The sequence below is a fragment of the Oryctolagus cuniculus genome, chromosome 1 (genome assembly GCF_051225735.1).
Source record: "Oryctolagus cuniculus isolate XC-2025 breed Fujian yellow rabbit chromosome 1, ASM5122573v1, whole genome shotgun sequence".
NCBI classification, from domain to species: Eukaryota; Metazoa; Chordata; class Mammalia; order Lagomorpha; family Leporidae; genus Oryctolagus; species Oryctolagus cuniculus.
Genome location: NC_142867.1, coordinates 200,362,617 through 200,379,473, shown reverse-complemented (window position 1 = coordinate 200,379,473; position 16,857 = coordinate 200,362,617). Strand labels below are relative to the sequence as shown.

The window sequence follows — 16,857 nt, the reverse complement described above, 5'->3', positions numbered from 1 at the left end:
TGTGGCCCGGGAGTGCAGTGGAGGATGGCCCAAGTGCTTGGGCCCTGCATCCTCATGGGAGACTAGGAGGAAGCACCTGGATCCTGGCTTCAGATCAGCGAAGCGCCGGCCGTAGTGGCCATTTAGGGGGTGAACCAACGGAAAAGGAAGACCTTTCTGTTTCTAACTCTGCCTGTCAAAAAAAAAAAAAAAAAAAAAAAGCATTTCCTTTCTTCCTCCAAAAAATTTTCTATGTATGTAATTATCTAAAGAAAGGCAGTCCCAAGTTTCTGCCCTAGGAATAGCAGGCAGAGTCGTTACACCGCATCAACACCAAGTCCTGCTTGTGCAGGTCCCACTGAGGAATAATAATAATAATAATAATATCATCTCACTTCTAGGAAGCTGTCTCAATGGCTGTCACTCTTAGCAGGCTGTTATGCTTACTTCAGGGTCAAACAGCAGTGGACATGGAAGCCATGTACCAACGTACAGTGAACTTAGCTCAGTGATGAAGCAGCAGGGGTGGGTTGCTCTAGACAGCAGACCTACAATTTACACTAGCACTGCTTTGGGAAGAGAGAAGTCTCCTTTCCTCCAAAAAGATAACAGCTGATCCTACCATGTAGGCACAAGCTGCTTACTTCCCCAAGAGTTAAAATACAAATTTAAGAATATAGTATCATAACATTTTCCTATTTAGCTGATTCTACCTCATTTTATCCTATTTTATTGGAGAACAATGACACTTTGATCCTAGTTTATGATTTTGTAACTTTAGTCACTTGTCCAACCCAGCTATGACCTCTGTCACCCAAACTCTTATTGCTTTTTTCACGATAAGACGAATTTATTTTCTCATTTCAGATAATTTATTTTTCTTCCTCTAGGCCTTGATAAGTATAAAAGGTTCACAAGTACAAAAAATTCTGAATAACTTCGTGGCAGTTAAAAAACCTATGAAAACAAAATAATTTCTAAGTCGCGTACTATTCATCTCTGTATATGAGTGACAGTTTTGAAATGTGGCCACAAAAATGCTAAAAACTATGCCACTGTGATAATGTTAAAACTTCGGATGACTCTTTTTCACTTGTTTCAGGAACTCTTTTTTGTGACATTTATACCGGATGGAGTCCTCACTATGTTGCCATATTGCCCAATTCCCTGCCTTTTTGGGGCTTCAACGATACCTTCCATTTTTAGTAATGTAAAAATGTGATAGTCTGTCTAAAGGAAGATTCTGACAACAGCTGCAGCAGAAGCAAGAAAAGAAAGCTGGGTTTGTATTTTCAGGTAATATCTCTTCCAATGTTAAAAAAAGTAATGTTGAAAAAACATTGCATTTTTCTTATTACCTTCTTTTCCCACAAGGATTTAATTTTAATACTCACATTGCGATGAATTACATACAATTAACATTTTTTCAAAATATACTTAAAAAGCTCTCTTGAAAATATAAATTCTTAATCTCCCTAAGAGTCTGAGTAAAAATGGCATACTGGAACAAAAGAAGCCCGTCTGTTTTCTTACTTAACAGAACATACAAGAGGGCTTCAAACAGCTCATGGAAAACTTGTATTATTTTTAAATTCCATTTTTCCACAAACTTTTGGAAGCCCCTCATAGGGCTCATAGAGAACTGGGATCTTTATGGCCTTTGTTTAGCAACTCTAGGTATGCCTAAAATTAAAAAATTGAAAACAAAACAAAACTTAAGTATTTAGTCAAAGAGAATACAGAATGCTGTAGACATAAAAACCAAATGAAAAGGGAAAGCCAAGTCAGAAGCTATCTCACAGCTTGGATTTTTTTTTCCTTTGCTTAATAAGGAATAAATTATCATTGCCCTCATCTTCTACATGCCTCTCCTTCTCCTTTTGCTTTCCCCGCCTTCCCTCTTTGGAAAGCTTGTCTTCTCTAGGCTTGCGGAAATGCGATGAACGGTGAAAAGACTTGTGAGACTTGTGGGTTTTAAAACTGCCAGCTGAAGAGTGAATTTTTGGGCCCCGGGGAAAGTCCTCATCCACTTCACGATATCTATCACCCTTTCTGGGCTTCTCCCGCTCTCTGTTCCTATTCATCATTTCCCTTTGGGTTTCTTTGCCTTCTCGAGGCCACTTGTTTTTCCACATAGCATGGCTCTTCTTCTTATCATGGTGGAGCCGACTGTCTGATGCTTCCATATGAGGTCTCTTGAACGGCCTTGGGAAATCTCCATTTTTCTGGAGTTCTGGAAAATATGAAAGTATTTTTGCAAGTTTAGTAGCTAGGCAGTACATGCAGAGCTCCATACATCTGTAAATAACTTGGTAGAGAGGGAAATGAGGCATTTAAACACGTTAACAACATAACATTCCAAAGAGCCCTTACCAAGGTAAAAAACCACTTACTGAAAATTAAATGGCTACAGTTCTATATTTCTGATTTCTAAAAATGGAAAACATCTAGAAATCCAATGACAGTTATTTATTCTATACAATAGTTAAAATAGACTAAACAACGGAGATGAGGACCAGGAAGAACAGTAATCACCTTAGCTTTGTGAAGAAAAGTCATATCTGACCAATTCTAGTTCCTTCAGTGATAAAGGGCCCTTGAAGCTAAGGTGGAGCAGAATATATAAAATGGCTCTTTGATGGGCTCACATGACATTTCAATTACCCCCTGAAGATAAAGTCTGGCCACAGTACTTATAGGCGGATGCCAAGCTACCTAGGAGATTATTTCTCCAAAGTAGGGGGTGGCTGGCTAGTCTGTGTGTGTGTGTGTACACACGTGTATCATAGAGGTTTCAGCGCCACAGCTGATGCTCTATTTTGTCAGGACTTGACACTTTTACTGTGAGTGTCTGATGGTAGCCATCCTGATAAAGTGTAGATGGGAACTGAGGTTACATGAGAGAAATTAACACGTCAACAGAAGCTTGAAAGATTAAAGTGGTCAGTACAAACTTTTAGCATAAAATAAATATTGCAATAGCTCACATTGAGCCTCAAAGTAGATTTGTGCTGCAAGCGGTGTCAATACAACTAGAGAAAAGAAGAAAAAAAATTGTTCTCTGATTATGTTCTGAATGCTCACTATAGAAAAGCTGGAAAAAAAACAAAGTATAGGAAATAACACAGAAAGCACCCAAAATCCTTTAATTCACAAATAACATTTTTATGAATTTCTTTTCAATCTTTTTAGTTTATATGCCTAATAAATCTTAATGTATTAAAATTTCTCTATAACTGAAATAAATTCTACATAAAATATAATATGTAAGCTATGCAGGAGCTGAGAGAATTCTTCCTTCATTTTTTAAGATTTTATTTATTTGAAAGGTAGAGTTACAGAAGAGGGAGAGAAAGGTCTTCCTTCCGTTGGTTCACTCCCCAAATGGCCGCAACGGCCAGAGCTGTGCCGATCCAAAGCCAGGAGCCAGGAGCCTCTTCCTGGTCTCCCATGTGGGTACAGGGGTCCAAGTACTTGGGCCATTTTCTACTGTTTTCCCAGGCCACAGCAGAGAGTTGGATTGGAAAAGGAGCAGCCAGGACTAGAACCGGCTATGTGGGAACTAGCCCATGTAGGATGCTGGCACTGAGGGTGAAGGATTAACCTACTGTGCCACGCTGCTGACCCCCTCTTCCTTCATTTTGAAAAGGACCTGAACTCAGGGAGTCCAGAAAATAACAAAGCCAAAAGAGTCAGAACAACTTGGGAAAATAACTACTTTGTCCTGAAGCAAGAAAGGTAACCTGGAACACCATCTTGAATTCCACAGTAACGAAGAGTAGAGGCAGAAAAATACAGACTTAAATAAGATATATCTTTTAAAATGTTTATTTATGTTCATCTACTTGAAAGGTGTATGTATATGGGGGGGGGGGGCGGAGAATGAGAGTGACAGAGAAAGGTATCTTTCATTCACTAGTTCACTTCCCAATCGCCTGCAACAGCCAGGGCTGGACCAGGCTGAAGCCAGGAGTCAGGAGCTCCATCTGGGTCTTCCAAGTGAGTGGCAAGGGCTCAAGCACTTGAGCCATCACCTACTGCCTTGAAGGCTGTAAATCAGCCTTCGGACGTCGATTGGCTGGGGCTTGAACTGCACTTTGTATGGGATATGAGTGTTCCCAAAGGGGGCTTAACTCGCTGTGCCATAATGCCTGCTTCTAAGTGATAAGATAGCAATTGATGAGAAAGAACTCTATGTTAGTAACAGTAAAACAAACCACAGATGTGGTGGGAGACCTGGAGTTCTGCTTGCAATGGTACCCTGTAAGAAAAGACTTTAGGGGAAGCTCCAGGATCACCTATCAGGAAAGTCTCTCCATGAAAAATACTAGAGACACACCAGAGACAAAAAATAATGATTTGTTTAAAAAAATTAAGTGAACCTTTAAATTCTGTGCACATTGATGGACAGCAATATTTTTTGGACATTTTCTTTACTTCTGTTAAAAATTTACTTGTGGCCAGCCCCGTGGCTCACTAGGCTAATCCTCCGCCTTGCGGCACCGGCACACCGGGTACTAGTCCCGGTCGGGGTGCCGGATTCTGTCCTGGTTGCCCCTCTTCCAGGCCAGCTCTCTGCTGTGGCCAGGGAGTGCAGTTGAGGATGGCCCAAGTCCTTGGGCCCTGCACCCCATGGGAGACCAGGATAAGTACCTGGCTCCTGCTATCGGATCAGCGAGGTATGCCCGCCACAGCGCGCCAGCCGCGGCGGCCATTGGAGGGTGAACCAACGGCAAAGGATGACCTTTCTCTCTCTCTCTCTCTCTCACTGTCCACTCTGCCTGTCAAAAAAAAAAATTTACTTGTTTATTTGAGGGGGAGGAGGAGGGGGAGGGGGAGGGGGAGGGGGAGGGGGAGGGGGAGAGGCTAAACCAGGCTAAAACCAGGAGCCTGGAGTTCCATCTGGGTCTCCCACATGGGTGACAGAGACCCAAGCATTTGAGCCATCTTTTGTTGCCTTCCCAGGTACATTAGCAGGGAGCTGGATCCAAAGTAGAGCAGCAGGGACTCAAACTGGTGCTTGGGTATGGGATGCTGGCATTGTAGACAGCAGCTTAGCTCAGTGTGCCACAATGCCAGCCCCTTTGGAAAGTTTCTAAAATTATCACTATGTGAGAAAAACGTTTATTGTGAAGGTTACAACATAGCATTTTTGATGTGAGTGCTTAGTTTCTGGAGATCAGGAAAGTTGATTTCATTAGTAATTATGAAAAACACTTTCCTGTGCTAACCTGACCCACCCCCTACAGCAAAGATAGTGCAAAAAAAAAAAAAAAAAAAAAAAAAAAAAAAAAAAAAAAAGCCATGAAGGAACTACTACACAAGTGATAACAAGAAGAAGTCTAGTAACATACCTTTTACTTTTCGTTTTATTCTCTGTTCTCTCTCCCGAATCTCATATTTGTCATCATAGTAGAAGATGAATGGAGATGTTGGAAATGTTTGGTTAAACATTCGTCTTTCTGTACATTCCTACAAATTGTATTTGAAATTATGATGTCAGCAGGTCATAGCATTCAGAACATCTTTCTTCAAGCTTCTAGATGGTAACTGGAGATGGGCCCCACAGCACTGGGACTCATGCCGGGGCTGCACAAGGTGGTCCTTACTGGGCAATGGGAAGGCCACCAAGTCTACAACCCAGTTTCATGTGCTATTCTTCCAAGCTTGAGTTTTCCTCCTTTCCTTCTTTATCTTTAAAATCCTGATTATTATTATTTTTTTCCATTTGACCTGCCAAATCTCTTCCCCAGCCTGAGTTAACAGCATCAAGGAATGGGTCCCAAGTGCACTCGCCTTGTACTTCTGCTAGAGAGTTTACTTTATTTAGCCTTAGATTACTAGTAGTACTTTCTTTGTTTTTTTCTAAGATCCTTCTATCAAGTGCTTCTCTGGTCTCTTCTCATCCTCAACAGGAGAGCATAAATTCTTAGTTCTTTGCTCTGGATAACAGTAGTCTGCAAGCTTATTTTGATTCAACATTCACTACTTGTAAGAGTAGGAACTCTAATGGTGGGAGTGGTGTGGGTTATGTCTACTTTGGAAATGTTCCTAGGTAATTCTGAGACACTGCAAAGGAAATCTCCTCTTTGTACCCAATGCAAGACAGGATCAGCACTCTCACTTCCCTGGGACAGCTCCCTGTTCTCATGACGCTGGCCTTCCCCCGGCTGTTCTTTCCCAAACCCACATCCTTTGGGCTGAACCCCTCTCCACAGAGCAGGTTTATTTATCATGATATGTGGCATACATCCATTTTGTATGTCTGGAACACCTTTTCTTTGAAAGAGGCTTCCTTTTAGAATGTTTTCATTTCTGTCTTCTGCCATCTTGCCTAAAATTTATTTTAAAATGTTTAATATTTCTTAGCTAAGTGCTAGAGAGTTATTAGAATACTTTTTATAAAGTATGTGAAATATCCAGAGTTTAGCTGATCATAACTTTGGCATTGTACACTGGACTTGTACTTCTAAGATATCTGACCAAGTTGTAGCAATACATTTATGTACTTAATTTGCAGATTAAAATAACTAGGAATCATCCTAAATACACACTTAAGTATAGAAAGTAATTTATCCAGAAAACATATTTATACAGAAAATAATTGGTATTTATCACTCATATCAAATCATAACATTTACTTTGACTTCTGTCCTACCCAACACAATTACTGATGTAACTGAAACCCTTTGTGTAATTGCTTCTGGCTTTTCCTTTGTCTCCTTCCATTTGGAGAAGTTAACACTGTTGTAAAGTTGGTATCTGCCATTCTATTTTTATATTCTTTAACCAATGAATATTCTAATGAATAATAGTGTAAGTTTGTATCTCTTAGACTTTATAAAAATGGTGTCGCTACATAAATATATTGAAATGGCTTTGAGTTATAGCAGTTTCACAAAATAAATTGGGTAGCATTTCCTTGGATTATCTGTTTCTGACCAAAGGTTTGATTAAACTTGTCTATAAAGGCACAAGTCTAGGGTCTGGCACTGTGGCCTAGCAGGTAAGTGCCCGCATCCCATATGGGTGCCAGTTTGAGTCCTGGCTGCTCCACTTCTGACCCAGCTTCCTGTTAATGTGCCTGGGAAAGCAGCAGAAGATGACCCAAGTGATTGGGTCCCTGCCACCCATGTGGGAGGCCTGGAAGAAGAGCTGGCTTCAGTCTGGCCCAGTTCTGGCTGATATGGCCATTTGGGGAGTGAACCAGCGGATGGAAGATTCTCTTTCTCTGTTTCCCTCTCTGTAACACTGCCTTTCAAATAAAATAAATAAATCTTTAAGGAGAAAAAGAAAAACTTGTCTATAAAGGCATGAGTCTGGGGGTTGGCGTTGTGGCATAGTAGGTTAAGCCTGTGACTGTGGCACCAGCATCCCATATGGGCGCTGGTTCAAGTCCTGGCTGCTCCACTTCCGATCCAGCTCCCTGATAATGGCCTGGGAAAGCAATGAAGATGGCCCAAGTGGTTGGGCCCCTGTACCTGCATGGGAGACCAGGAAGAAGCTCCTGGCTCTGGATTGGCCCAACTCTGGCCATTGTGGCCATTTGGGGAGTGAATCGACAGATAGAAGACCTTTCTCTCTGTCTCTCCCTCTCTCTGTTTGTAACTCTGCCTCTCAAATAAATAAAATAATTTTTTTAAAAGGCATGGGTCTGCGTCAGTTTCAGAGGGAAAAATTTTGATTAATTTATTCAACTTTTTTTTTTTTTTTTTTTGACAGGCAGAGTGGACAGTGAGAGAGAGAGAGAGACAGAGAGAAAGGTCTTCCTTTGCGGTTGGTTCACCCTCCGCTGAACCGATGGCAGGAGCCAGGTACTTATGGGGTGCAGGGCCCAAGGACTTGGGCCATCCTCCACTGCACTCCCTGGCCACAGCAGAGAGCTGGCCTGGAAGAGAGGCAACCGGGACTAGAACCCGGTGTGCCGGCGCCGAAAGGAAGAGGATTAGCCTAGTGAGCTGAGGCGCCGGCTAATTTATTCAACTTCTTTAATGGGGCTGATTCACATAAGTTTTTTTTTCTGTTACTAGTTTATATTTTGTCAGAGAGTTATTTTATTTGCATTTTTAGGTGTAACTTTGAGCTGTATATTTTTAAAAACGAAAAAATTACACTATTTTCATTCACTATTCACTTTTTGTTGTTCTTTGAATAGATTTTCCAGAGGTCGGTCTCTTCTTCTGAAAGCAGTTTTCAAAGAACCAGTTTTTGGTTTTATTGATGCTATTTAAATGTTTTCTACTTCAATAATTTTGTTTCTTGTCTCTAGTATTTTAATCATTCTACTACCTTCAGATTTAATTTGTGTGGCTTTCTGAGTTGTTTGGGAATTTTTCAGGTCCTAGAAGTTGTAAGGCAAACCTATTTGTATCATAAAAATATACTGTCATAAATTGCTGTCTGTGCTGGCTCCAAGACTCTATTCTCAAGAGAAAGGATATCATGAAAGATTTGGGTCTAAGATTCTAACCACAACCGAATGAAAGGCTGCTAATCAGTAACATCATGATTATACACATGCAAACACACAACTCAATGTTAACTAATAGAGTCATCTTTAGAATACTCTAGGTCCAACAGTAGATTGGAACTCAACTTTAACTCTAGTAAGAATTCTAAGCATAAAATAGTAGGCGCAAATTATGATCACAGAAAGGTACTAGAGATCTCAATACATTCAGCTAATACCCACCTCAACAGATCCTTTTAACTGTCCCAGTCCCAGTTCACCCTCTCATATACTCCTAGGGTAGTCTCATATGACTATGATTGCTATTGCAGCCCCAATCAGAGTGTGAGTGGACTTAGGGGAGGATGATGTCATGTTTATCTTAGAACATCTTTCACATGAAGACACTATTTGGTAACAACATTTACAGGGCTGACTCTCTGAAACTGAAGTGGAAGACTCCTGTGTGAGCTCCTATTTGGATCCTTGTGGTCTAGACTGATGTGACTTCACAGAGCTATACAGTACTACAAATGTTTTTCCAAAGCTAAATGTAAATTATATTTTGATTATCCACATCGCTGGTCCCCTCCATTAGCACAGACAATTGATAGTTGGCTATATAATTTATCTACTGTTCTGGATTAGCCACACCACTGATCTTCTTCATTAGTGTGAATAATCTAGAGTTCTTCATCTATGGCAGTGATGAGGCTGCCAAATTTGTTTTATTGTAAATTAAAAATTATCTAAATCTAGATTTCAGGGATAAATTCCAAATGCTTTTAATATATTTCCTATCTACATTAACAGGAGGGACTAGTAAGCAGTAAGCATCCAATTCTAATTGTTTTTATTTAATTGAACAAACATAAATGCTAAAATCATACCCCTTTGCTTTAAAGAGGTAAGCAAGCATAAATCATACATCCATGTGATTTGCATGGCAGTGGGCTGCTTATGTGAATATTTCCTAAAAGATGTTGGCAACATCTACATGTTGGTAACAAGGATTAATGCACACGTAGTAACAGATCTAGAGATGATAATTTTGTAAAAGAAGTCTTTTCCAGTTAGGTTTTCAATGTGAGGTCTACAGAAGTGAGTAAGTATACTACAGATCTCTCCATTTGCTATGAATTTAATCACATTGGAAATGGCATCCGAATGTCATCACTGAGAGATCGCTTGTGTTTTGGAGATAAAATGGGTCCAGAGGAACATGTGGGTTACTTAAGTCACATAGTTAAGTTGGTAGCAAAGGAAAAATCAAATCTGAGGCTCAGAGCCTCAATCTAGCTTTCATATTCTACCCCTCACCTCTGGGGTTCCTGCTGTCCCAATATGGAAGATAAATTCCATCTGTTGACAGACTCTACCTGCTCTTTTTATTTTCCCAGACTTTTTGTCTCTCCCAAGTGCCATGGCTGGAATTCAAGAGGTGACCTGCCCTAATACCCAATCCATTTGCTTACACCCCTACCTGTTTTCAGGACTCTAAAGCCTTTGTATGCTTTCTGCCTCCTACCATCATATACGATTTGATATTAGTTTATTTTAGCCATTAGAAGCCAATCTGGAGACTGGGAAGGCATCTTTCCATAAGGATTTTCTGTTTCTTGTGCCACTGTCTTTCCTCCTTTGCCTCAAAACTTCAAGAGTATATGTATAGGCTGTAAGTCTATTCTGATTGCATTTTCTTTCTGGGATGAGCTGCTGGTTTCACACTGGTTTGGGGTCTCATGTCCTCTTCAGAATAAGAAGTTTCTCAGCACTTTAGAATTCAAAAATATTTGCCCTTTTAGTTAGATATAGCATTTGGGCATTTGTGAAATAGATGGGCAAGTCATTTAGGCACCACTTCTGTCTTTCCACTACTGAGTATCAAGGTTTGCATGTGAGAGATAAAGACTGAACTGAATATGGTTAACAAGGAGAACTGGATAACTAAACAGAAAATCTAAAATCATGATGTGGCTATGTCAGAATAGTAACACAAGAACTCACAAGAACTCTTACTGTATTACTGACCACTATTACTTGTGTGATTAATTTTGTGAACTATTTGTTTTAGCCTAACTTGCTCACATACAACTAAAACAGAAAAATATGCTCAGATACATTGTAATTCTGGCAGAGAAAGAAGAATTAAATTAGATGAGCCTACATTGTCACTCCTCAGAATGTTAACTTATGAAAAAAGTAAGCATTCAGAGTTATATGCATTTCGAGTTCATTCTTTAGCAACCACAACCTGCCAACAGAAGGCTTTACGCTCAAACGTCACTCAAACTCAAACTTACGTGTCCATAATGGCCTTTTTGTGCACAGTTGTAGCAATACACTCGGGCTGATTGTCCAGAAGGAGTCTTTGGCTTTTTGGGTGGTCCAGGTTTGATCTGCAACATGAATATTTGTGAATGTTTAATAAATGTTAGAAGAAAATTAAAATTTTATTGTTTCCAAAAGAGTTCTTTTTAGGTAAGGGATTCCTTAGAAATACTGCCTTTTTTTTTTTTTTTTTTTGACAGGCAGAGTGGACAGTGAGAGAGAGAGAGACAGAGAGAAAGGTCTTCCTTTACCGTTGGTTCACCCTCCAATGGCCGCTGCGGCTGGCGCACCACGCTGATCTGAAGCCAGGAGCCAGGTGCTTCTCCTGGTCTCCCATGTGGGTGCAGGGCCCAAGCACTTGGGCCATCCTCCACTGCCTTCCCGGGCCACAGCAGGGAGCTGGTCTGGAAGAGGGGCAACTGGGACAGAATCCGGCACCCCGACCGGGACTAGAATCCGGTGTGCTGGCGCCGCAGGTGGAGGATTAGCCTATTGAGCCACGGCGTCAGCCAGAAATACTGCTTCTTAAAAGTTTAGTGGGGCCAGTGCTGTGGGGTTGCAGATAAAGCCACCACCTGCAGTGTTGGCATCCCATATGGGCACCAGTTTGAGTCCCAGCTGCTCCACTTCCACTTTCGGATTGGTGCAGCTAGGCCATTGTGGCCATCTGGGAACCAGTGGATGGAAATCCTCTCTCTCTCTCTCTCTCTCTCTCTCTCTCTGCCTCTCTGTAACTCTGACTTTCAAGTAAACAAATAAAATCCTAAAAAAAAAAAAGTTTACTGTGGAGTGGCAGGGGACTAAGGATGGAACCCTGGACACAGCAACCTTTATAGGACATGAGAAGGGCCTGTGAAGAGGATAGAGAAGGATGAGTTAAAGGATGCAGAGACACAGGACAGTCACAGATCTCAGAGACTAGTTTCATGGATGACCTCATCTACAATGTCAAATATAGCAGAGCTCTAGTGAGAGTAAGACCAAGAAACAACTATTAAAAGTGACAATAATTCTTGGGTTAACTTATTGTAAGAATTTTCTAAGCAGTTACAGAGTAGAAAAAGCAGAAGGCAGTAGGGTAAGAAGTAAAAGGATTCATACAGAGGTGAAAAATTACAAAGACAAGCAAAGAAATTACTCACAAACACCAACATGGTGATCATTTCCAGAGAGGACAGAACAGAATACGGAAGGTTTGGGATAGCTGCAATGTGTTGTTTTTTTTTTTGGAAGATTTATTTATTTGACAGGTAGAATGACACACACACACACACACAGAGAGAGAGACAGACAGACAGACAGAGAGAGAGAGATCTACCATTTGTTAGTTCACTCCCCAAATGGCAGCAATGGCTGACACTGGGCCAGGTCAAAGCCATGAGCCTACAACTCCATCCTGGTCTCCCCTGTGGGTGCCAGGGGTCCAAGTACTTGCGCCATTCTCTGCTGCTTTTCCAGGAGCGTCATTAGCAGGGAGCTAGAAGGGAAGTGGAGCAGCCAGAACTCAAACCAGAGCTCACATGTGACACCAGCATAACAAGCAGCAGCTTAACCCACTGTATCACAATGCTGGCCCCGACAGCTGTAATTTTCTATTTCTTGAACATGGTAGTAGTCATTTGGATGTAAAAATGATACATAACTAATTTATTAAATTGTACCCATTTTAACATACTTTTCAGTATGTATATTACAACTCACAATGTTGGGGCTGATATGAGACAGTGGGTTAAAACACTGCTTTGCAAAGCCCATATCCCTTAGAGGACCAGTTTGAGTCCCACTCCTCTGCTTCTGATCCAGCATCCTGTTAACGTGCCTGGGGAGGCAGCAGATGACGACCCAAGTGCTGGGTCCCTACTATCCACTTGGGAGACCTGGATGGAGTTCCTGGCTCCTGGCTTTGGTCTGGCCCAGCCTTCACTGTTGCAGCTATTTGGAGAGTGAACTTGTGGAAGAAAGATCTCTTTCCCTTTTTCTCTTTTACTGTCATTCTGGGGTGTGTGTGTGTGTGTGTGTGTGTGTGTGTGTGTGTTTAAAGGCCGCTTGGCAGCAGACCTGCCAAGAGCAAGAACCCTGGCTAAATTTTCACATGGAGCTCTTTCTTTCCCTCTTTCGTGCTTCTCAAATAAAGTAAATAAAATCAGTGTTTAAAAGCAAAACATGGGTCTGTGGCCATACCACACTGAAGGTGCTCAATCCTGTCAAGAACAAAACACAGGACAGGGGTTGTGGAACAAGCCACCACTTGGGACACCCACAGCCCATACTGAAGGTCGTTTAGAGTACTGGCCCTAGTGCTTCCAGTACAGCTTCCTGCTAACGCACCTGAGAAAGCAGCAGACGATGGCCCAAGTACCTTTTACCCACATGGGAGACCTAAAAGAAGTTCTGAGTTTCTGGTTTCAGCCTGGCCCAGCCCCACTGTTGTGGTCATTTGGGGGAGAGAACAGAACTCTGTCACTCTTTCAAACAAATAAATCTTTAAAAACAAAACAGGAGAGAAAAGAGAAAAAAGATAGAGTAAAACCTCTGAGGAGGCAGTGGCATTAACAGAAAAAGAAAAACCTAATCCCTACTCCCCCCAAACATTTGAAACTGGAAGAAAAGATGTAAGATGAGCATAAACCTGGATAAGTTTATTTCTTATATTTTTTACTGGGCTCCTACAACACAGAGTGTTAGTCTGTCAACTAGTTTTGCTGTGTAATGTTGCAAACAGGTAGTTTGCGAAATTTTATTGTCATGACAAAGGAAAATAATGGCAGAGGTAATAAAATACTCTTCAAAAAACTTTACTTTCAGTTCCTGTTTAATAAAATGGAAAACTGGAGGAAACAATCCTGAATTTTTTTAAGATTTATTTATTTATTTGAAAGGCAGAGTTACAGACAGGCGGGGGTGGGGGGGAGGAGTCGCGGAGACAGAAGATGAGGGAGAGGAGGAAGAGGGAGGGGGAGGGGAAGAGGGAGAGGAAGAGCCGAAGCCAGCAACTTCTTCCAGGTCTCCCACATGGGTGCAGGGGCCCAGGCGCTTGGGCTATTTTCTGCTGCTTTCCAAGGTGCATTAGCAAGGAGCTGGATTGGAAGTGGAGCAGCTGGGTCTCGAACTGGCACCCATATGGGATGCCAGCACTGCAGGTGGTGGCTTAACTTCCTATGCCACAGCACTGGTCCCCTGAACAATCCTTTCTACTGAAAATGATTGTGAATGTTATACAAAATGGAATTTATCACCTCAGCCATTATTACTAATTAGGATACAATAAAAAACATACTAGCAAAGCTTCACATTCTCCAGTTCAAAATGTGGTTCATAAATTAAGACAAACTAGAAGTCATTAAGCAGAGTTTTAACAAGTATGCACAGTGAGGCAGGTATTACTCATCTGAGATTCACAAATTTCTTCAAGTAGTTGAGCACTGAAAAGACATAATTATTAAGCAGAAATGACTTTTACACATGCAAGGCTGAAAGAGAGATTCCACCTGCTGGTTCACTCACCAAATGTCCACAATAGCCATGGTTAGGCCAGACCAAAGCAAGGAGCTTAGAAAGAACTCAATCCAAGTCTCTCATGGGGGTGGCAAGGACCCAAAGTACTTCAGCCATCATCTGCTGCTTTCCGGAGTGTGCAGTGGCAGGAAGCTAAATGGGAAGTGGAGCCGGGACTTGAACACTGAGACTCCAATATGGGATACAGTTGTCCCAAATGCCTGCCCTTTTTGTTGTTATGGTTATTTTTTTGGACATAAAATTGGAGTCATGTGCATATATAGTTTAAGGGAAAGAAACATCAAAAGAGATGATGTCTTGGATGTAAAGGCAGAACAGGTAATGTTTTAAGGAGGAAGTTGTTAAAAGCTACTGATGTGTTACATAAGATCAGACTATGAAATCCACTGGACTTAGCAATCAGGAAGTTGTTGACAATTGAAAACTGTTTTAAGTAGTTTCATTTGCAGAGCTGAGGCACAAGTAAAATTGTAATGGGTTTATTATACATAGAAAGATGCTGAGGATCAGAATATAGATGACCTTTTTTTTAAAAAAAGATTTATTTATTTGAAAGTCAGAGTTACACAGAGAGAGGAGAGGCAGAGAGAAGTCTTCCATCCGATGGTTCACTCCCCAATTGGCTGCAATGGCCAGAGCTGCACTGATCCAAAGCCAGGAGCCAGGAGCTTCTTCCAGGTCTCCCATGCGGGTGCAGGGACCCAAGGACTTGGTCCATCTTCTACTGCTTTCCCAGGCCATAGCAGAGAGCTGGATAGGAAGTAGAGCAGCTGGAACTAGAACTAGCGCCCATATGGGATGCCAGCACTTCAGGCCAGGGTGTTAACCCGCTGTTTCACAGCGCCGGCCCCGATAACTTTCTTTTTTTAAGGATTTATTTCTTTTATTTGAAAGTCAGGGTTACAGAGAGAGGGAGAGAAAAAGAGAGAGAATATCGAGAGATCTTCTATCTGCTGGTTTACTATCCAAATGACTGCAACAACCAGGGCTGGGCCAGGCCAGCCAGGAGCAAGGAGCTTCTTCTGGGTCTCCCACGTGGGAGTAGGGGCCCAAGGACTTGGGCCACCTTCCACTGCTCTCTCAGGTGCATTAGCAGGGAGCTGGATTGGAAGTGGAACAGCTGGGACCCAAATCAGTGCCCATATGGGATGCTGGTGCTGCAGTAAGTGGCTTAACCCACTATGCCACAATGCCAACCCCATAGATGACTTTTTAAAAAAATATCAGGCTGTGCTTGGAAGAAAAGAATGGGACAAATAAAGTAAAATACACGTTTAAGCACTCTTTCACCGTGCTGGGCATGTGGCCTAAGTTTATGCATGTAAATAAATTAATAATTTATTAAAAAAATTTCTGAGTGCCTAATATACATCAGACATTCTGCTAGGATCAGGTAATTGGGAAATGAGCAAGACAAAATCATTGCACTTATCTCCAGTGGTGGAAGAAAGATAAATAAAATCAACAAAGCATACACACACAAGCTTGTGCACACAAAATATTAAAGAGTGATACATATTTTGCACATAATTAAAATAGAGTTAAGCGAATCAGAGGAGTGACTTAGATTGAGTCGTTAGGGGAAAACCTCTCTGGGATAGTCCTCTCTCATCACAAGAAAAAACCAGGTACAAGGAGACTGAGGAAACAGTAAGCCACAGGGAACAGGTAGTGCAAAGTCCTAAGATACGAGCAAGTTTATCATATTTGAGGTTTTGAAAAAATGTCTGTAAACTTAGAATTGTGGTAGGTGAAGGAAGAGTGGATGAGGAGGGGTTACTGAAGGTTGGGGAAGGATCAGATCATTTAAGGCTTTATAAATCAGGGTGAAGAACACTGTATTTATTTTAAGTTGCATTGGAAACCAGTAAAGGGTTTGAAACTAGTATAGGTATTCAAGAACTTGTTGGTGACTGTGAGCAGGACTAAAACTGATGATAGAAAAAAACAATTCACTCTCTTAATAAGTGCTCTGTAGAAAACTTACCTTGGAGGAAAGATTCATTAATGAAAAGGAAAACATGTTTATTCCTCTGACAATTCCACTGGCTTGGATCCTATTTATAAAGGGATACAAAATGGGGACTAGCACTGTGAATTAAAACCTCGGCCTGCAGTACTGGAATCCCATACAGGTGCCAGTTCAAGTCCTGCCTGTTCCACTTCTGACCCAACTCACTGCTAATGCAACTGGGAAAGTAGCAGAGGATGTTCCAAATCCTTGGGCCCCTGCACCCACGTGGGAGATCCAGAAGAAGCTCCTGGCTTCGAACCAGGCCCAGCCCTGGCTGTTGTGGCCATTTGAGGAGTGAACCAGTGGATGGAAGATTTCTCTCTGTCTCTCCTTCTCTAACTCTTTCAAATAAATTAAAAAAAAAAAAGTAAATAAAACTTAAAAAAAAAAAAGGACACCACGAAGCAGGAAGTAATGATGATTGGGGGTGGTGAGAACAAATCCACAAGCTTACCTAAAAACTGGAACTTCAGTGAATTGGTATAGATAAAAGCAAACTTTGTTTCAAGAAGGATGCCTGTACCCATAGCACGTCCAGCTTCTCTCCAGCAGTACAGAACACAAGGAA

General features: G+C 41.5%; 1 protein-coding gene across 14 annotated transcripts in view; it reads right to left on the bottom strand.

The window, feature by feature from the left end:
• Positions 1 to 828: 828 nt before the first annotated feature.
• ZCCHC7 (zinc finger CCHC-type containing 7) overlaps positions 829 to 16,857 on the bottom strand; it is a 268,423-nt gene continuing 252,394 nt past the window's right edge. For 12 of the 14 annotated variants that reach the window (XR_016224337.1, XM_017337500.4, XM_002707981.6 and 9 more), the window contains 3 exons: positions 10,732 to 10,827; positions 5,334 to 5,451; positions 829 to 2,212 (listed from right to left, as the gene is read on the bottom strand). Coding sequence is in view for 13 of the 14 variants with exons in the window: in XM_017337500.4 (XP_017192989.1) it covers positions 1,776 to 2,212; positions 5,334 to 5,451; positions 10,732 to 10,827 (651 nt within the window). In the remaining variant the exon portion in view is untranslated. The remainder of the gene's footprint in view (positions 2,213 to 5,333; positions 5,452 to 10,731; positions 10,828 to 16,857) is intronic. The other 2 variants (XM_089318415.1, XM_070054548.2) reach the window with 1 other exon arrangement.